General features: G+C 45.8%; 1 protein-coding gene across 2 annotated transcripts in view; it reads left to right on the top strand.

Annotated features, from left to right (window-relative positions):
• The window catches only part of LOC8043339 (solute carrier family 2, facilitated glucose transporter member 1), a 123,638-nt gene that overhangs the window by 71,637 nt on the left and 30,448 nt on the right, over positions 1-21,553 (top strand). Inside the window, exon 1 of one of the 2 annotated variants that reach the window (XM_029970436.4) lies at positions 11,190-11,342. The exons of the other annotated variant lie outside the window; for it this stretch is intronic. Coding sequence (XP_029826296.1) covers positions 11,322-11,342 — 21 coding nt within the window. The 5' untranslated portion in view covers positions 11,190-11,321. Of the gene's footprint in view, positions 1-11,189; positions 11,343-21,553 lie in introns of those variants that run through there. 2 annotated transcript variants of the gene reach the window in all.

Here is a 21,553-nt window from a genome sequence, read left to right as displayed (position 1 = left end):
AGATCTCGGGTTGCATCAGCTCCATTAGAGCGCCAAGCAAGAAGGAGAGACGCCCGTCGTGCCTCGTGAACTTTGCTCCGCTGCGATGAAGTCGAAAATGCGTCGGCGGGGCGAACTCTCAAATTTCGTGCACGTGGGGACGACGATGGGTCACGATGCGACCAAAAGTGCCGCAGCCGTCAGCCTCTCTCGATTGGAGAAACGCCCCCTCTGACGTTTTGTATAGGACGTATTCACTGGACGCCATATTTGTGGGTGCTGTTTAAGCGCATGCTCAGAACGGGCTCACATCAATAGGTTGCTAAGACCGGCACTCTTGATGGTGCGGAATGCACGTTGCAAAAGAACTGTGGAAGCTCGCCATCACCACTTGCTCAGAATTCGCGCACACAGCTATTTCCGCTTTTGACAACGGAAATAGGAGTGTCAGACCGTCGGCACCGTCGGTGTTGGTTTAGGAAAACGGTGATTCCTGGCTTCCACTGTGATTTTAGCGCACCATCGAACTTGTCGTTCGCAAGTGATAATTCTAGTCGTGACGTCATGGTAGGAACCATAACCGAAACATGTCATAGCCAATAGACCAATCCAGGGGCACTTCTAATAATTGGCTTCTAGGCGCAGCCATCTATGTCGACTGGGCTGCGGAACTCGTTCTGAGCATGCGCGGTACGTTTATTGTGTGCGGAATAACAGACGCCGCGCATCCGTGTACTGCCATGGACCACCGTCTGCTCCGTTCCATGGGCGCGGCCATGTTTGTTTGTGCTGACGCCACGACACAGTAGGGGGACAGCGCTTCTTGCAAGATTTCCTTTGTTTTAGAAACTTTCGCACATATCGTAGTACAAGAACGGCATAAATGCATAGTCACGAAGCTCCAAGAAAAACACCGATGCCAGTAGTGCTGTAAAAAGCAAAAATCTTGTTTTATGCGCAGCTCCTCTTTTCGCAAGAGCCTGCGCTTAAGATTATTATTTCCCATTCATATCTCTGGGGCCTAAGATTTCGGACTGGTTTATAGCAATGTTACCGGAGCAAGCTCAGTTTCACAGCTCCGCCTGCGACGTGGGCTCAGTGGCGGTCACGAGAACTAGCAGCGCTGCAGTCGAGTCTTACTTCCGGATTGCCTAGCCCGCGAAGCTTCAATAGCAATACTTGAGCGTGGGCGAGTTGGTGATTCATACTAACACTTCACAGCGCAAGGAAACAGACGCACACAAAAATAAATTTCAAACACTCAAAGAAAGAGCACTGACAATGCGCAGACTCTGATATCTGTGGTTCACTTCATCTTCATCATCACACTTCATCTTTATCATCTTTTTGTGCTACTATAGACATGGAAGTAAAAAAAGGAAGAAAATAAAAAGAAAAGGAAGCTCTCAACGCGGTGCTAGTAGACAACGCGCGAGACAGGGTAGCAAGATCCGACCGCAGCGCCGCTAGTTCTCGTGACCGCCATTTGGGCCACTCGCCTATGCAGACGAGAATAGGGAGCTGCGAAACTGAGCTTGCTCCAGTAATGATGGTTTATAAGCATGTAGCTCCCAAGTTTGGCCATAGACCCGTTGCTCTCGGGCAGAGGGCGCGAGCGCGTCCGCAAGACGCGATCAGGTTATGCTGGCAGCACCATCCAAGCGGCGCTGTAACGTTCGATTTTGCACGCACCGCATTCGAATGTAAGCATCTGTCAGCATCTGTAAACGCGCAATAACAAACCGTCTAAAACAATTATGCAGCTCGCGGCCTCAGCGTCTCATACAACATTCCTTTAAACTTTATTATTTTATTGCTTTCTTTCAGAGCTTCCATGAGGCCGTATGTCTCACTTTCCTTGATAGCAAAGCCGAAGCTGCTTCCTAATTCTAAATCATGCTCCCCTAAACGATGCTCGCACTGCACGAGCGCGCGTGCTTGGCAGGGACACTGAAAGCTCGGAACTCTTGTAGCCTCTGCTACGCTGGTACTTATAATGGAACGGAGTATAGAAAACTGTAGTAGGGAAGCGTATTGAGGCATGTTCGAAACGCGAGCCAAATACTATATTTTGCTCGCCTGGAGCGTTGCTCTAAACTTGGGAGCTACGGGCCTATCGCCTCTGGAGAGCAAAATCGAATATTTTTCACTCATCTTATGGCTCCGAGTCATTGCGCCTTTTAACCTCGCTCGCGGACGCTACGCTGGCAGCATTTCATTGGTAGATAACGACTTCAGAAAAATAGATAACAAAAAAAAAAAAAAAAAGCTACAAGAAAAAAAGCACTCTTATCGTTTTGATAGGGCAGCGCGAGCTGTTTTTTTTTTCTTTTTTTTTAATTTGGTTAATTTAAGCTTTCTTTGTTCTTTCAAACGCTTTGTTACCGCGCGTGCACATATGTCGACGCACGCTTTCTAAACGACCGTGGCTTGTGCATGATCGAACGCATTAGATGATCGCGCCTTACGCGCGCTCTCACTCCCCCTGGCCGAGAGAAACGGGCCTATATACGGCGTGCAAGTTGGTCTGCTCCTTCCGCACCCCGTGCTTTTGTTTCCCCTTGACCCCAACCAATGACAGCGCGCGCTCAGTTGCTTCGCCATCAAGCGTTCCCTGCACGTTCTCTACGTTGCCCTTTGATTTTGCGTCAAACTGTCAGTCACGGTGGACATCATAGACTGAAAAAAAAAAAATCTGATTAGTTAAATATTTAACTAAAATTTACTAGTTGGCTTTTTTAATTAGGAAAAAGGAACACGTGGTTCCAATATACCTTTTGCCGAATTACCCAAGCATCGAAAAGAATGCCTGGAACGTAGGTACACGCGCTGCGCCTGCTGGCGTCTTCAGTTCTAAATGTTCCAAAGCAAAAAATCTAAAACAAATGGCACTTCGCACGCACGTTCCATGAACGCTTTTGTTTGGATATTTACATCGACTCTTTTTATTGGGAAGGCGAGCACGCGCAGCGGGCATGTACATACGTTCCCAACATTCTCTTTGATGCTTGGGTAATTTAGGGACAGGTTGTATTAGAAACGTGCTGAACGTCTTCAAAGACTCCTCAGTCCGTCAGTTTTTGAAAGACGTGTGAAGAGCGAGAGTGCACTAAGGTATCCGCTCGTGCAGCGGGCAAAAGGCTCGCAATGCGAAAACGCGAATTATATTCTTATCATCCGTGTTTTCGCTCATCGTCAGAAAACATATGTCAATAAAGAGGTGAAAAAGTGTGACAGTTTTATGGTTACATTATGATGAGTGTGTCACGCAAAGGATTTTGTTGTGCTTGCAAACTTTGGTCACTTTCAGCGCAAGTTGATGAAAATGATGCATACCCACATAAGAAAACTCGCGAAATGAAATCCAAGTCGATTCTTTTTCTCCAATTACCTCCCATGCTTTTGTTTTTAACAATAGCATTCCAACAGGCTGTGTATACCTGCAGGGGCGTCATAAAACTCGCCAAAGTAGTTACATTCTGGAGGCAAAGCGTCTTGAAAAGTGATTTAGAATTTTCCATTGTCCATCGCAGGAAGGCGACACCGTACTATCTCATACCGAGTGTTCCGTCATTCTTGAATGCAAATTCGACGATGAGATTACGCGTGGCTGCTTGCTGACGTCATTATTCCGAGTACAATTATTGCTAACGACGGCTGCACACGCCGCGACGCAATGCAACGTACTACGTCGGTTGAAGGTCGTCTTAACTCGAATTAATTGTACAAGGGTACTCGAAATATACTTTTATAAGGTCCACAACTAAAATTAAAAAAAAAAAAAAAAGCTATACTGCGTTCTACCTTCAGTCCGGGCGCAGTGGACGCCACGAGCCATCCCATCCGATCCAGCGCAGGGAAAAAATCGCATGACATGCCTGTTGGGCAGAGCGACACAGGGAGCTCAAGGTCACATGACAATCTCTTAAGGCTGGATTGGCTGGGATGGCGCCTAGCGTCTGCTGCGCTCGGACTGAAGGTGAAATGGAGTATAACACAGTGTTTCATGTGAATCAAGCACCTGTCAAAATTCTTTGTTCATAAGGATAGGAGCGCCGTGAAAATGGACGTGGCACATGAAAACAATTCAACTTTCCAGCGCCTCTCAACCGGGCGAAAACTGCCGAGCCGCTGGGTTGTGGGCACGTGCGCAGGATCTTACATTCCGCAGAAAAGAGTTACTGTGCATGCTTAAAACATGATCTATGTTCGGGTGCCCAACCTGCTTCACATACCTCCATAAAAAAAAAAAAGAAGAAGAAAAAACGTTGAGCCTTTCCACTCTGGTGAAGAAGGAAGACCAGCGGAGCTGTACAATGGAAACTAAGGGCCTGCCGCAAGTTGGCAAGCCAGAGTGGAAAGGCTGCCGCCATCTATGAGCGACGGCGGCAACCAGATATACGTAGGTTGACGCCGTCGCTCATAGATGGCAATAGGTGTCCAGAGTTCGGTGCCTTCATTTCTTTGCGGGGTACACGATCCATTGAAAGCTAGCCCTTAACAACTCCGCTGTAAAAAGCCAAGAGGTTTAGGTTGGGCGAACGAGGCGTTTTAGGGCGCCGTCACATCTGCTGATACATCAATACGAAAGACGTGATGTTCGCAGCTGGTATGACGACAGAATCACCTCCGGACAGGCCTCAAGCATATTTTATGCATGTTTGCTTCATACATGTATGTATGCTTCGAACATGCCTGCAGACAGGCCTTGTATGACCAATGTGACGTCATACCAGGAGGAAACATGCCTGAGGCCGTGTCTGTATAGACAGTCTTTTGTGTGATCTATTAGTAGTGTGTGCGTGGCTGTGGGGGTGCCACACTAACCCTAAGCCCACACAAAAAAAAAAAAAAAAAAAAATAAACTTAATTTTGTATAGTAAAGACACGCGGACAGTTTATCATTCGTGTAAAATGCGTTAAATTGTGTATTTTTACTATCCACGGAATGGTCATATTGAGTAGCAGTCAGGGGCGTCAACACGTACCACATCTATTTACCCGAGCGGAAACGAGATTAATGAAGGTTAATGACGTGACGTGCGTGTACAATGAAACCAAACGAGAGAAGGCACGCGGTCTTTTAAGCCTATGATCCGGAATTTGATCTGGTATTCGCGGCGGACGTTGGCGCGTCTTGCAAGTTCTTCGCTTCATCAAATACACATTGAATTCAGTACCTTTTATTTTTCTTGCCTAAACTCTGAGAAGGGAATACAAAAAAAAAAGAGAAAAAAAAAAACAAACAAACAAAAAAACATAAGTACGCTGCTTTCATTGCTCGGCAGTTGCATCAGCCCCTCCAGCGGCAGTTTCACGGGTCATGCAGCTAGGCATATGTTGACAGAAATAAACTTTCCTCATGTCAGAGTTATGTAGCTAACAACCAAATGGGGAACTTCTAAAATATTTTTTTATTCAATTTGTAGTAATCCAGCCAGCTGTTCGTGATCCCTGTGGAACGTTAAATGAATTGGTTCATTATCGTTATTACGAGCCTCGATTCTTGAACATCCCTTTCCCCCCCTTTTTGTATAAAAATTTAATAAATTAATAGATATTTATGCGGCGGAAAGTCAGTCGATTTTAAAATATTTACTGGCTGGTGCCTAATTCGTAGAAAAAGAACTTCGACGCAGAATTCCACTCCAATAATGTATCATGTAAATTGTTTATTGCATATTGTCTTCCAACAGCCATGGACCTTTGCCATGACACTTCTTAGAAAGCACGTTTCAAACGACTCCCCCCCCCCCCCCCCCCCCATACACACGCAATATTTTTTTAAAGTGTTTTATCGGGTTAAATTTTGAAAAGTAATTATCACTAGGTAGTTGTTACATCGCTGGAGAACAACCGCGCGGGACCAGAGCACCATAAGAATAATTGATGGCGCAATAAACTAACATAGTTCATTCGCTCAGGGTCACATGGAAAATCCTGGTTGCAATCGATCGGAGAATTGGAACAAAAATTAAAATGCAGAAACCCTTTTCCAAGGAAAAGTGTTTTTTTAATAGTGGTATCGTGCTCGTCGAATAGCGCGTCACCCGTTTTAACTGCCCCGTATGCTTTTGCAACAGACAGAAATTCCCCGTGATCCCAGTGATTGAGTCAAAAATGAAACCAGTTGCTCGCGCAGCCCAAGAAAAATGCTGCAGCTAAATATAGCGAATCGCCAGGCCTTCAGCCTATTTCCGATGCATATCTGAAGTTTTTTTTTTTTTCTGCATTAACCTTTAATTCTATTTATTTTATTTTTCTGCCTGAAAAAGATCGAGCGTCTTGTGTCCTTGACAGCTAGTCGTCCTCTGAATTCCAGTCTACGCGTTCGCCTTCGCCGTCCAGCCGTAACCTCTCGGCGCCTACCAAGCTACCTAAGAACGAACGTTATCCTTTTAAAGGAATAACGTTCGTTGCACAACATTCGCACTGTTCACTATAGACCAGTGTCCGATATCCTAGCCCCCAGCGATAAAAATGGGAAATAATCATCTCAAACGCAGGCTCTCGTGAAGAAAGGGACGCCGCATAAAAGAATATTTTTGCAACACTCTTGGCATCGGTGTTGTTCTTGAAGCTTCATGACTCTGCATTTCTGACGTTCTTGCACTACGACATGTGCGAAAGTATTTAAAAAAAAAAAAGAAAAAAACAACAACAACGTATTCTCGTAGAAAGCGTTGAGAAAGCCCGGACTCCTACTGTGTCATGGCGTCAAAACAAACATGGCGGCGCCCATGGAAGAAAGCATACACTGGTCTATACGGTTGAACATTTTTATGAAGTCACCGCGTGCGCCTGCTGTATAGCCCTATCTAGCGTTTGGAACCAACCCCTCCCAGATAAGGATAGGGTCTATTCTGAAAGAAAAACACTGATACAAATCCAGAACGCTTCTAGGCGGCACCCGGCGGTACATACCCAGTTTAAAAATGAACACAGAAAACGTGATAATTTAGGACAACGTTATTAGGCAGGCGACCAGGTTGCAAAACCGCATTCCATAAACTAGGAGGCGTTGCTGGAACCGACACTGTCATGCTGAGCTCACCGCCAAGTAAAAGTGCAACGCAAAAAAAAAAAAAAATGTTACGAGTTTTTTTTAATAGTGTTTAGTATTTTATTTGGGTTTTTAATGAACTGATATGGAAACACGGGCTGACGTAGATCTTGTCCAGGGTTGGGCAGAAATACTGGAAAATGTATTTGGAAATACAAATACTGGGATACATCAAAATAGTAGCTAAAATACTGATACTAAGATACATTAGTAAAAATGTATCGCGATATGTATCGGAAATACATTTTAAAAAGAGGCAAAAAGTATTTGGAAATACAAATACAGGAATACATCTTAGGGAGGGCAGAAATACAAATACAAAAATACTGATAGTGCAATACATTTTCCAAATTTTTTGAGACGCCAACTAAGATGAAGCTTGAAGTGGATGTTTTCGATCCCGAAATTACTTTCCTGTAGGCCTGCCACTTTGCCGTGAAGGTAGTGGTTTCGGACGACAAGGAGTCTTCAATGGGCCCAAAAAAACGTTCCATCAAGGGCTGACCGCGGTCCCTTCCATGACATCTTTTCTGTGTGACGAGGGAATCCTGTCAACATTAATCAGATGATGTCACCGTGGAATGAACTAATATTCTTTATCTGTAGGTGTGGCCTTGAACATGAAACTTTACCACGCTGCTGTATGAAAGGACAATACGTACTTTCGTTGTAGGTTACCTGGTTGAAGATCGTGCATACAGTGTCATTTGGAATTTTTGAGAATAGTGGACCACCTGAAGCATCTTGGTATACATGTCTTATCTTCTGTTACGGTTGAAAAAACGATACGGTAGCATCCTTGTTCTGAAAGTCCTTACTACCGACCCTCCGCCACCGACGCACGGATTGCAGTCCTCAAGTTTTGCCTAGCATTATCCAAACAGAGACCTCGTGGATTGCGAGCTGATATTGCCGGCACAGGTGCGAGCTGTCCGAGAAACGGCAGTCTCGAGACGAGTCGCGGGAATACGTAGTCTGGGAGGGCACAGAGAGGCCACCGGGCCTCCTTCTGAGTTTCGGATAACCGGAGTAACGGGTCATGTTCACGTCGGCTGATGACGTACCCTTGAGCCGTGCAATGTTATGGGCGCAGCCGCAGATGCATTCGAATATGTGTTGAACTTCACAGCCTGAGTCTTCCTACTATTTCATGTCAACCACCGCCACGCTCGTGCTGCAACGGGATGTGACTCAGTTTTGCCGGCTGGGTGTACTCTGTACGCTAAGGCGAGATGGGCGGTTAGCAGCGGGCATTGGATGCCATCAAACAATGACTCAAGAAATCCCTACCTAAGGACCTGCGGCAGAAGATGCTCTGACTCCACTCCTGGCACGCCACCTGGTTCGAGTCCTTGACTACGCAGCACTTCTCAGTAGAAAGAAGAGGACGCATAAAAAAATAGTTTGCAGAATCAAAAGTAACCAGCATAGAAACACTGGCCCCGCATCTCCTTGACTCTGGTGCCCTCAGAAGTAAAAAAAAAGAAAAAAAAAGAAAATGCGTTCGAACTTTTTTTTTTTTTTTTCGTGGCCCGGGGGGGGGGGGGGGGGGGGGGGGAGTATTTTTCAAGAAATGTAACGAAATACACTTTATCCTGATTGTATCGCGATACAAAGAAACATTCAAAATGTATTTCGATACAGGAATACAGATACTGGTGAAAAAAATGTATCGCGATACAGAAATACAGATACGAAATGTATTTCTAAAATACTATCGCGATACATTTGTATCGCGATACTGCCCAACCCTGATCTTGTCCTTGACTGATAATCGCCTTTATTTTCTTTGTATGTAGCCCTGCAAACTCTTACAAAAACGTTGTGATCGCGCAATCTATGCAAACATGCGAAATTAACTTTGTGAACGTATTTGTTAGCCCTTTGCCTCCATAAAGCGTCGAAAAATTTTGCAGTTATGTAGTATCTTTATAGGAAAATTGTTCATTGCTCAAGCCGGGGAATCCCACACTTCCTTGGTATTCCTAACGCACCTTAACATCTCTTGACTTTTTTTTTTTTTTCTGTTCGCTTGGCCAAGGTGCTTGTACTTTTTATATATGTCCAACGCAAAATATCAATAAAAAAAAAAGAACGAAACAAATTATCAGATCTTTCAAGATAACTCATTTTCAGGTCCACAAGATATGGACACTATGCCGGACTTTATTAGCTATAACACGCGAACAACAGCCGCTCGGTAGCACCAGATAGACCTCTATAACCAATGCTCCTTGAAACACCGCGCGAGAGGCTTTTCTGCAATCCATGCAATGTGCAATCCATCGTGTTTCGGGAAGTGCTTGCCATGTATCATTGTAAGCACGAATATGCCATATTTCGCGTGTTTCTGCAAACAAAGTCAGACACAGCCCCGTGGAAAGCTCGCCTCTTTTTACTAAACACGTACTAATATAAAATCAGTGGCGGATTCAGAGAAAAGGGGGGGGGGGGGGGGTCCGGATGTCTTGACCCCTCTCTTGAGTTCTGCACGTTTAAAAATTTAGGGCGGGGAAACGGGGGAGGGGGGGGGGGGTTCTCAAACATATGATACGCTGAACCCCTCCCTCTGGAGATACCATGCGTCCACCCCTGTATAGATTCAGTGCGTCTACAACGGGGATCCATCGGTCAGTGCCGGTCACCCGTGGGCTAACCATGAGCGGTTGCTTTCTTGCTCTATCCGCTGCAAGGCACAAGCGCAGTCCGTGAGTTGCGGCTGGACTCCGCTCATCGCCAATACTTTTTCTCGCAGCCTCTTTCCTGCTCAATCCGCATTAGGGGGGACCCGTCTTTGACCGCGTTTTTCGTATGGAAGCGGTGCGGGCAGGCAAACCATTGTGTTGCTGAAAACGTTTGGAGCAGATAGACCAAGTTTGTGCTTCAAAAACTGCGACGTCAAAAAGGCCTATTTAAAGCACCTCTCAAGGCCTGGTCCCACTGCTAATCCATCGTACAAAAGACAGTCCGCAGACCCTGTCTGAGGTCTTCCTCGTATGACGTCACACTCGACATAAGAAAACTGTCCGCAGACATGTTTAAAGCATACAGATGTACGAAGCCAACACCCTTCAAACATACTTGAGGCTGTCGGCACTGGGCATGCGCAGACGCTTCACTCTCCCCTAATTTGGTTTCTGCGCTTGTTTGCAAACAGTGCGTTGGTGTACAGACCACCGCAGAGCTTATCACCCAGGCAAAAAAAATGCCTAGTCACTGGGATCATAATATGCTGGAAGGGAGCCACTCAACACGCTCGGAAAGCCTTCCACAACCCAGGAGGCAAAGACGGAAGCCCGCAGAAGGCGATAATCGGAAAGGTCTATTATAGTACGCCGTTCATCAGCGTGCTCCGCATGCAGTCTGGAGCGGCGCATCGCGCGCCGTGTCAAGATCGCGACTGGAATTACAATGACGGAGGAAAAAATAATTTGCGTTTCACGCTGCCGATAACCCCGATTTCCGGTCCGAACATTTCACCCGACGGAAGTCCGTCTACTGCGTGCAGAAGGCGTAAGGTACGGGGGGTGACAAGGAAGCCGACGACGGCGCGGCATCGAAAGACCGCTAACCTTGAATCAAAAAGCGGCATGCGACAGGGCCGCTACTCCGTTTTGTCTTACGATGGACTGTGGCGGACGCTAGACGAGCCACACCGGCCAATCCAGCGTCGCGAACGTATCACCTGACTCCGCGACGTTCCGCCGTTCCGAGGGTCCCTGCGCCCCTCTTCAAGGTCCCGTGACACTCGCGCTCGCATGCAATTGGCTCCGATAACTCGTAGGGTCCACTAGGGTTCGTCGTAAGGCGTGAAACGGATCGTAGAAGAAAGTACGATATGTAACGCGGCGGCGCCCGGAGGGCAGGGACCGTGTCGTGCGGTCGGCGTCGCGGCGGCCTTCTTGTTCGCTCGCTCGACGTGTTCCCGTAATCTAAAGCTGCAACAGCGAAGGGAGAGTAGGAGAGGACGGCCGAGGCAGCCGGTAGGGCATATACTGCAGACGAAGCGCGCCCAGAATAAACGCTGGCATCGGCGTTACGACGAGCGCTGAAAGGGGGCCCGGCCCCTACGTCATCGGGCCGCGTCCAATCAGCGCGCTCCGCGCAGCCACACACCCGCGGGTTTTTTTTTTCTTTCCCCGCTTCACAGTACGGAACGGGCGCGCGTGCGTCTGTTTCTTTTACTCGCCGACAGCCATCAGTGAAATACGCGTTCTTTGGTCCTGGGATCTCCAGCTGGTGCAGCCGCGACGCCCCGGCCTTGCCGTCTGCCCTGACCATGCCTTACATCCGCAGACCCGTGAGTCGTTTGGGAATAGACCTTTTGAAGTTTGCTGCGTGACGTCATCCGCCGAGCCCCCGTACCCCGAGACTCCGCCCACTGGGGAAACGTTGTGTGTATGTGTACCGCGAGGAGAGTCGCTCTTTGTTTTTCCGGATCGGGAGAAAAGGGACCTTTTTTTCTTTCTTGTCTTGAGGAGCATTCTAATCGGAGCTCGATATTGCTTCAATTAGGTATACAATCTTAACTTAAAATTAAAAAAAACAAAAAAACGCATTGTTTACGCAAAACCGCATTTATTGTTTTTTTATTTTTTTGCTTTCAGTACGGAATTTGATAGCTTTCGTTTACTTCCGGTCACGTCCCAGAGGTTTCCCAAGTTAACTTGCCGAATAGTCTCGTGTCAGGATCATTAGCGTTGCGGTTGGAGAACGTTCACACGTCTGATTTCATAGGTTCCCTTCGCATTCACAAGAGGAGAGAGAGGGAGAAAGAGAAAATATTTATTTTAACACGCCACTTAGTCCGGCGCTCCAATAATAATAATAATAATAATTTTTATTTGCACGAGAAAGTATGCCCACTCAGCGGCGTGCAAGGCTAGACAGGAAGGTTAGGTGGAGTGATCCAGCTCTCCGAGGTGTTTGGGTGTAGGTCGGGGGGCAGTTTGTGCAAAGTGGCAGATATGAGGGGTTGACCAAATTAATCCCTGGAGAAGGGGAACGAGGGGGAAAAATGAGGGGTTGGTTTGCGTTAAAACCTCACACTGCCCATACCTCATACAAAAGATGCTGTTATCGCTACAGACATAATGGCAGCATTTCCCGCGGACAAGACTCACGCATGTTTGGAGCATGTTTACATCATACATTTGCACGCTTTGAACATGTCTGCAAGCAGTTTTAGTATGACCAATTCCTGAGCCTCGTTCACAAACAGCACACGTCCGATTGGCACAATATTACCAACCCAATAAAATGCCGCAGAAAATATGTTCTTATAGAACAGCGAGGGGAGAACGTACACTTTTCGACCGTTTTGCATTTGTTTTTTCTTTTATCATTTCATAACGATAGGAAAGCTTTTTATATACTTAGACGTTTAACAATGTTAGCCAATTCTCAGAACACAATTCGGACTAACTCGCTTCGCGGTATTGCACGAATGTTTTGTTCCGACTTTGTTCCGAGATTCTTCGTTGTTCTTGGTATAGCCGCGTTACACTCCCGTTCTTACAAACGTTTTGTGGCGGCAGTTTAGGAACAGCAGCGGCATATAGGTACTCCGCAGTCGCAACGCACACGGCCTGCTAGCTCGAGCACATGTGGCCGTCCGCATGCTTCGTGCTCTGACGACAGCAAACGGGCCCACACACGCGCTTTTGCTGCGTGGCCCTGAAGCAACTAGTCGCACACAAGTCATATATTTCTGTGCCGGTAGCGAACACTGAGAGCACGAGCGTCACGGGCGCCTCGTCTGTGATCCCGGAATAGCGATGCGACGAACACGAGTCGGTACCCCTTCATCTATCCCCCACCATCTTTTTTTATTTTCGCTTTTCTTTCTTGTGTTTCATCATTTCTTCTTTTCGTCGCATCTCGTGCAGACGATACAGTTTCCTCTTACTGAGAGCCGTTGTCGTCTGACGATGCCCATAAAAATTAGAATATGTGAAGTTGGGTTTCGGAAGGCGTTAGACAGCCAAGATACTGAAGCCAGGTCTTCTTTACAGACCGCCGTTTTTTTTTTTCCCTTCATGTTTGCAAAGGAATGTCGTCTTTTTTATGCCCTAGAAACTTGCGAGTACTTGCCTTTATCAAGTTCTGACTTTTTTTATATGACTAAAACGATACATCAATGGTGAGCAAAAAAAAAAAAAAAAAAAAAAAAGAGTACTGTGGAATAACGTGTTCTGATAGTTTTTCCTGGTAGTACCACTCAAAACATTAGAGACGAGGAGTGGGGTGTTTATTTAATGAATGGATGGAGGCTAACGGCTGTACTTTTTGTAATTGGTGGAAGCTCGTGCCACCTAGCCTATAGGCCCGTTCACACTCTTGCGACCGAGTACGACTGAGAGAGACGAGATCTCTTACAACTTCTTAAATGTTTCTAGAATGAGGGAACACACTAAAATTGTGGCGCCATCTATGCGGTGACCCTAGGACTGCATTTCACAAAAGCGAAGGTTTTGCGGGATTTCCGAGGTCAAATGTGCGTAATACCCATAGAAAGGCTCGTTTATAGCATTGACAAAAGTTTTTCGAGCCAAAAAAGAAAGGATATTGCGCGAGAAATAAAAAAAAATATGCCGGACCGCCGAGTTTACACTGCTTCCCAATAGATGGCGCCAGTGCGTTCTCTGGTTTAAGAAGTTTTAAGGAACCCAGGTTTAAGAGGTCGCAAGCAGTCGCAAGAGTGTGAACGGGCCTTAAGTCTAAAAAGATGAACACATGATTCCTCCCGCCCCTCTAAGCCTATGCTCTCCTCATAACTATCACCAGGCAGTTTGGGATATCATCAAGATGGCCTTTGAAGCACTGAAAAAAAAAAAAAAAAGCGGAGAGTAGATCTATTTTATCCGCAACGCCTCGCTCGCGCACCGTCCACGGTGTCACGGCTGTACGATCCACCTTAGATTTTCCGGGCAATACGGCGAGCTAGTAATCCAGAACGCGTCTTTTGGCTCATTCGAACGTATAAGGAGGGGGAGGGCCGATCATAGGATAACATGGAGAACGCGCGATGATCACGCAGTCCATGGTGGGCGCCGCCGTCCTTGATTAAAAGTCGAAGGAAAGCGAGGGCACGATGCGCTCAAGATGCGGACAAACTCGCACGTCGTATAGCTGTCGTGCTGCGTCGGTCAAATGGCCTCTTTTTGCTGTGGTTAGATGAGCGGAGGCGAAAAGTCAAACGTCGTGCTACCATACATAGAACCGAGCTTAGCTGGTAGAATCGCAGCGGTCGCCATCTTTTGGTTGGTTTTGATCTCGATGTGAGCTGTGTCGTACTACGCGTCGAGCTGTGACCGAGCGAGCGTCCGGTCCATTAACTACAATTATCATTTAAAAAAAAATATTGTACCCAATCAGGTACAAATTGCGGCACTAACGGATTCCGGGGAATCATTTTACCGCATCACATTGTGTCAAGGGGAGAGCACGCACGACCTGTCCAATCGAGAGCACGTCACGCCCCCGGAAAATATTTCGCACAGCTCTAACGAACGTCTCACTAATACAGCTGTGTCTAAAGTTTCTTTTAGCACGTTTCCGAAATTTTCTTGCTGGAGCTTTTATATTGTGATGGCGGTGACACATGTCATGTTATACCGAAAGAGAGAACACTTCTTTCTAACCTTTGTAGTGGTTTAAGAGTTGAAAACTAACGAAAGTAGAGGGCCACAATGAAGTGTAATCGGTTACATTCTAACTCCTTTGTTTATTAAAGTTTAGCAGGGCAAAATAGCAACAATAAAACAAGTGCACACCGCACCTGAAGAGCGCGCATTATTTCAATTATGAAACTTTGCAATCAGCACATTGACGTTCGTAGACGTACGGGCATGTTTACATTGAAGTAGCCTAGATAAGTGAGAGACACAATCAAATTTCGAACATGGTCATGATAGGACTTCTCATATGGCACACTTCACTTAAGTCACACAGTTTATTTTTTTATTTTTTATTTTATTTTGAAAGCGTTTAAAGCGCTGTTTCCACGGAGACGAAACACTGAAGGACACAAATCAATGCTCTCAATTAGCGTAAGCGTTCCCATTGTCGAACGAAGCGATTAGTCTCGGGTCATCCTGAACTTTCGTTCATATGGCAATATATAGAAGCTGTAATGTAATCAGTGTTCTAGGCCTTACCTATATAAAAAAAGCGAAATACGTTACTCGTTACTTGCAAATGAACGGGACGCGTTACCGACCTACGTTACCTCAGAATTATATGAACGCGTCACCGCTATCGATAAAAAGTAACGCACGTTACTTTTGGGTTACTTTTTATTTATGAATTAAAACTTCTTACTGTTTTGACAATGAATGTGTGCATATACGCGCCGTTTTCAAGAAACATTATGTCCAAGCAGACTTTCTTGGCACTACAGAAAGACAAAAATAAATGGAAGTGTAACATCTTTGGGTTCTTGAGAAGTTGTAACGAATAATGTAACCACGTTACTCAAAATAAGTAACGTAAGTACGTTATTCGCTACCGTATATACATATGTAACGAGTACCTTATTACGTTACCGGAAAAATTAACTCGTTCCCGGTAACGACGTCACTTGTAAAGCGTTTCCGGAAGTACTGAATGTAACACTCTGTAATTTTTTTTTTAATTTTTAATTTTAACTTACTCATCAACAGCTTAACGCCTCCTTAGTGGTGCACTTATCAATACGTCAATTAGTAGTAAAATGTTAAACAGGATAAAGCGAAATGTTACGAAAAAATAATAGTCTCAACACACTTCCGAAATTTACGCTCTTTATCCAAAATATCAAGACTACCGTTCCCACAGATCTGTTCTAAATGGTTATCTAACTAACTGCAACTATATAACTAATGTAACTAGCTAAAAATTAAACAGCTGTGCGATAGCTTTTTTTTTTTTTTTGACGCTCGTTTGGAATTTTTTACATTTGATAGAAACCATCTCTGTTACCTTCCGTGTTACAAACAAATGTTTGTCGTACATCCGGCCTGTCACGATCCTTGTCTGCGTAGCGAGGTTAGTATATAGGGAAGAATCAATATGGTGTTCGACTTTATTGTTACGCTCTCGCGCGCTCAAGTTGTGCCTTGCGGCTGAGGGCTGCAGGTTTTCTTGGAAACATGCAGAGAATACACCTTCAGAAACACGAGAACGAAACTCGAAAGGCGAGGGAGCACCGAAGAGACATTTGCAAGTATACTAAAAATAGGAACAAGACGTGTACAGAGATTGTTTCGCTCACTTTCCGTTCATACATTCTCCTTCATGTTGAAATAAGCAAATGAATCGTGTTCTTATAATATAACGTATGTTGGCTTCTTTGTTCCCCAAAGAGCTGAAAGTGGAGACTCGTTGCTAGTTGTATTTTTGTCGTTGCGCGATTCCGATGTTCTCGTTGAGGCATACCTTGGGGTGTCCTTCGGTCGTGAAGCGATGTAAGCTGTTGTCCACTGGCTAGATTTTAACTAAATAAGTTAAAAAAATATTCAATCTGCAGTACCAAAACTTTTATAACCTCTGTTTAATAGTTTCTGTCAGTCTTCCACGTTTCAGCATGTCAAAGTAAACTAGAGAAATCAGCCTGCAAGAATCAAGTTACAACCTTTGGTATAAAAAATTGACGAAGATTACCAAAATTAAATCTCCTCAAATAATATAATTAATCAGCATCCTAGAGGAGCCCAAGACTCGCAAAATAATATGTTGTTGTCACCTTCATTGGCACTCGTCTGAATATCGGCTGAGGAATCTCGCCGCGTGTTGGCGTCATTTCTAGGTTATCTATTTCTCGATTATGGGCGGGGCAAATGCGTGAGCTCAGTAAAAACTGTGCTTTAAAACAAAATTTGAAACACGAAAATATGCACTAGGCAAACATTTTACGCAAACATGAAAATTACCAACAAAAAAAAGTGCGCGAAGTACAGCGCGGTTGAATTTATTTTTCCTCGATTCACGTCTGTTGCATTCCCGGCTATCTCTTCGTTATCGAAGCGGCAGCTTCAGTGGCTCTTATGCTCGTAGGTAAATTCCCGAGTGCAAGGCAAATATTGGGTTTTTACTTTCTCGGGCAACAGAGAGAACATCTTTCACTCGTGGCTGTGATCTGTGACGTAAAAAGAAAAAAAAGTTTAACAGGCGTTTTTTTTACATTTCTTTTTTCTTAACAGACTAAACGCAAGTAAGACGGGAGAAATAAACATGCGTTTCCATCAAACGTTTACGATTGCATCTTCCAATAGATGACGCTTATTGCCTTTGCTTTCCAAGGCATGCACTTCGCAGGAAAGCCCTTAACGTGCAGATGAATCTATTGATCAAATCCACTGTAACCGGCTGACTGATTTGCATCACCTCGGAGACATAAAACCAGCTGTATAACTTTTTTATGTTTTCTCCCAGGCGTGCGTGGCTCTTTCCGAAGTGTTTCTTGACTGATACTCCGTTTCCCCTTACGATGAACCGCCGGCGGACGCTAGGAGTCATCCCAGCCAATCCAGTTTTTTGAAGACACATCCCGTGACTACACGCCGTGCCGCACTCTGCTCGCCTCCAGAATCGGCCACACTGACTCTCATGGGACATTGGACTGGCTCCGATGGCTCGTCCGCTGCGCTTCATCCTTAGGTAGAAACGGAGCACAGACAACCGCACCAGAGTTGCTTCGACAGACGCGCGCCAGACAGCTTGTCTGACATCAGTCTAGGCGCGTGTTCGGGGACGACGGAACACTCCGCGTAAAGTGGCTCGACAGGTCGATGGGGGGTCACCCTGCTCGAAGGCCGGTAGGAACTAGGTCACCGAGTTGTCGACGAACCCTCCCGGCTTTTCTGAGGTTGCGCAAGTGCCCGTGGAAAGCTGGGATGTAGTGAAGAGTCTAACCCCACCTAGCCTACCTACAGTCAGTAGCTCAAAAAGCTATACGCCCAAAGAACTGTGAGCTTTGTTGATCCGCCGTTCATGTCGCCACGGCTCTGCCATTTCGTTCAGCAAAGCTTCACGTTTTTCTTTTTTCTTTTTTTTTGTTGGTGACAGTAGAAGCAAAACACTGGTTCACGATTAGACATTTAACCAGTGCGGTACCAGTGCGGTACGTATGGGGCCTCTATAGTGCATCACGGAGTAGGCGTTGATTATTGGACAAGGTTTGATGTTTGACGAGATGTTTACTTGGAAGATGATCATTGAAAAAAAAAAAAAAAAACTGATTTTTTATTATGCAGGGAGTATGAAGAAGTTTTTAAAAAAGCTGGTGCTTCATTTCTTGCTTTAACAAGATAGAGGGAACCGAGGCTATACCAAAGTTTGCATTTTTATTCAGACGAGTAGAAATGTTCGGGAAGGAGGCGCAGGGGTTACTACAGGTAAAGGAATGCCTATTGTGACAGCGTACATAAGCTTTTCCACTGTGAAGGTTATGAAAGACGCAGGATCTAAACAACAAATATAACTCACCCGCACCTGCAGTTGAACATTTGATTGCAGGGGATAGACCGATCTCACAGGCAGCTTCATGACGCCACCGCTGCCCTCATGCATCGTGGGAGCTGTAGTTTTTCTGCCCGCTCGACCACCTCGCCTGAAGGTCTGCCCGAGCAGAGCACGAAGCGGCACGAGCTGTCTCGTGAACTGGCGTCCGCCTCCCATTAACTACAGTTATGGCGGCGTCACGCAGGCGTGAAACGCTGGGTGAGATCGGTCTAGTGAACGTGAAGTAAAGATCACTGGGGCATTGAAACGCACACGTACGGACATGCAGACTCTTCTACACGCATGCACACGTGTGCGCACAGACTTACATACACAAGCGCATACACGCATACTCACATGCACACACTCATAAAAATATTTTTTTTTTTTTTTAGTTCGTCTCCTTTCTTTGTTTGGACCTCCTGTCATGAGCTGCGAAAGTGACACATTCTTATATGCTAAACGAATGCCTTTGTTTTTTTATTCAATATTCAACAAGGTTTCCGAATGTCGCCCCTCAAAATTTCTCTGGAGCAAGGCATTCGCCATTGAAACTAAACGGAACGTGTCCTGTCGTTATTTACTTGTTCGATTAGCATTTTGTAATTTTGGTGTTAAACATTTTTAATCTTCAAATTCACTAGCTGTCTCATCCCCTAGCGAATAAAGCCGCTGAAAATTAGCGTTCTCAGAAATCCTCCGCAAGCGTCTTGGGACGTCACTGATTGCCGAAAGCCTTTCCGCGTGCCCTTTTTCCTCCTCACCTGCGCACTTGCAATGCGTCTTGCAGATGGCAGTATGACGTAGTGTGACGTAGTTCTGCTGCCGGCTTCCTCTTTGTCGACACGCGCCGACGCCTTTGATCTAACGCCTCCATCGCGCGACGGCGCACACCGGCGCGGTAATCCAACCTCCATTGTAAACGTACAGCGTGGACAGATTCCATCTCGATGGAGCTCCGCGGTGGGTGACATTCGAGGTGGACTGGAGCCGTCGGAAGACGCGGTCTCGCCACGGAACAAAGGGTAGAGGAAATGACGTCAAACTGGAGGCCACGTTTACGAATCGGAGCCTTCCCCGGTCGACCGTATGATATCAGGCACCGGAAGGGGCCGCGCTCAACGTGCAACATAGATAAAACCGTAATAAAAAAAAATAACTATGGCGCTTTGGCTATTCGGAAGGTAATTACGTTAGCACTGCAAGTCCATAGATTCTTAGGTCTTCCCTGTAGTGCACGATTGGTTCAGCGATGATAGCAGACGTCCAGAAACACGACGGACATTCACGACGGCGAGCTTTTGACGATGCATGATTGGTCCCATGAGTTCGGGGCGTCGGTCGCGTCCGGACTTGACGTGAAACGACACGTCGTTGGATTGGCTTCGATGGCTCGTAGCATCCTCTGTGGTCCTTCGTAAGACAAAACAGATTATGGAATTGTTTCAACCTCTCCAGTTTCTCTCCTGCTACTTCAACGCCGGGCCTCTCTTGCCCCCTCTTTTCCACCATCCCTCCCCTCTCCTCTGCTTCCCTCCTTGCCCGTTTCGATCTAGATGAGCATCGTACCGGTGTGCGGTCGTGTATCACTGCTGCGTGATGCACGTTAAAGACCCCAGACTGGCATTGCGTACTGCATTGGTTAAATTTATCATCTACTGCTGAGCCACCGGATGACCACTGAGACTAACTTTAGGTTGTCTAAACATGCAACACAAAATTATTACTCTCACAATACGCCAGTTGCCAGCAGAGTTCCAAGAACTATCATACACCCTTAGTAGCTTTAGTGTTCAATCGGTGTAGAGTAATCATCCTTGTGTTACATCCAAATTTATCTATGAAGCTCGTCGATTCAAAATCACTGCATTTAGTTAGGAACGTTAAGAGCTTCCAATTCACTCACATACTTTACGAGACTTTTTTATTGTTTATTTTTAGTAGGCATTTTAATTTAAATAGAAACCGCAACAAGTTAACCGGCAGGCTTCGTCCAACGTCGTCACGGACAAGGGAAGAGGGCATGAAAAGCTGGCGTTTCTCTAAATACGAAAGGCATAACTCGCGAGCTCGACGAAAGCAGCTGTTCAAGCCGTTAGTTGGCTGCGACAGGTACTTGGTCGCTTTTTGATTTCTTAGGCGATTTTTTTTCCAAGCTTGAGGTTTGTTATAGGGTGGTCCGATCTCGCAACCAATACTGATATTAGCGGTTACGAAGGAACAGTGCCGTGGACGTGACTGCGCTTTAATAGTCAATGGAGGTATCGCAGAAAATGTTGGGGAGCGTATCATAGAGCAATCTTAGCTTTCATTTAATGTATTGCCATGCGTAACATATTGACAATAACTTTCGGATTTTAATACACGTGAGTGGTGGCGTATGGCGTGAGATCATGGGGGTTGGGCTGGTCAAGTGCCGTTTGACTAAATGGTAGTCATGTCCGCAAAATTCTCATCAGCACTTGACAACTTTCGTCCAACGCAATCTTCGCATAACTTTCCGTTCGTTTAGAGATAGTGACCGCGAATACTTTGGTGGCTGTCGACAGCGGGGTTTTCTGCCGCGTGGATCGGAAGACAGACAACAGAATGCTGAACGAGCAAGGGGACAGCAACTTTTCTTCGAGCCATGTTTAGCACGGGGAGAAGATAAAGAAAAGTGTCTCGAAAGAAGCTCGATTTCGGAGCGTGAAGCATTCTGTTGACTTTCGTTGCGTCACTCGCTTAGAAGTTCGTTGACTGGACAAGAACCAGCAGTAATTAGGATGTTTCCTGTAATAACAGTGTAAGGAGATCAAACTTCCACTTCAGAAATGACTATAGTTCTTCTGATTTCGAGGAGCTCTTTCTAATTTGAGAAAAAAAATCGCCAAAAGAGAAATGCAAAATGATGAAAAGTCGCAAATTCGTCATGAACCAACTGTCCTCACAGAATCGCAGAGTCACTCGTTGCAAAGTGCAATAACAAAACGTTGCACATCTCCGGTGCTTCTAATCAGAAAGCTGCAGAAACTATAAATAGGACGCGCA

Source organism: Ixodes scapularis, unplaced genomic scaffold (assembly GCF_016920785.2).
Source record: "Ixodes scapularis isolate PalLabHiFi unplaced genomic scaffold, ASM1692078v2 PGA_scaffold1__304_contigs__length_218370807, whole genome shotgun sequence".
Lineage (NCBI taxonomy): Eukaryota > Metazoa > Arthropoda > Arachnida > Ixodida > Ixodidae > Ixodes > Ixodes scapularis.
The sequence above is the reverse complement of the archived record's forward strand: the minus strand, read 5'-3'. Positions and strand labels throughout refer to the sequence as shown.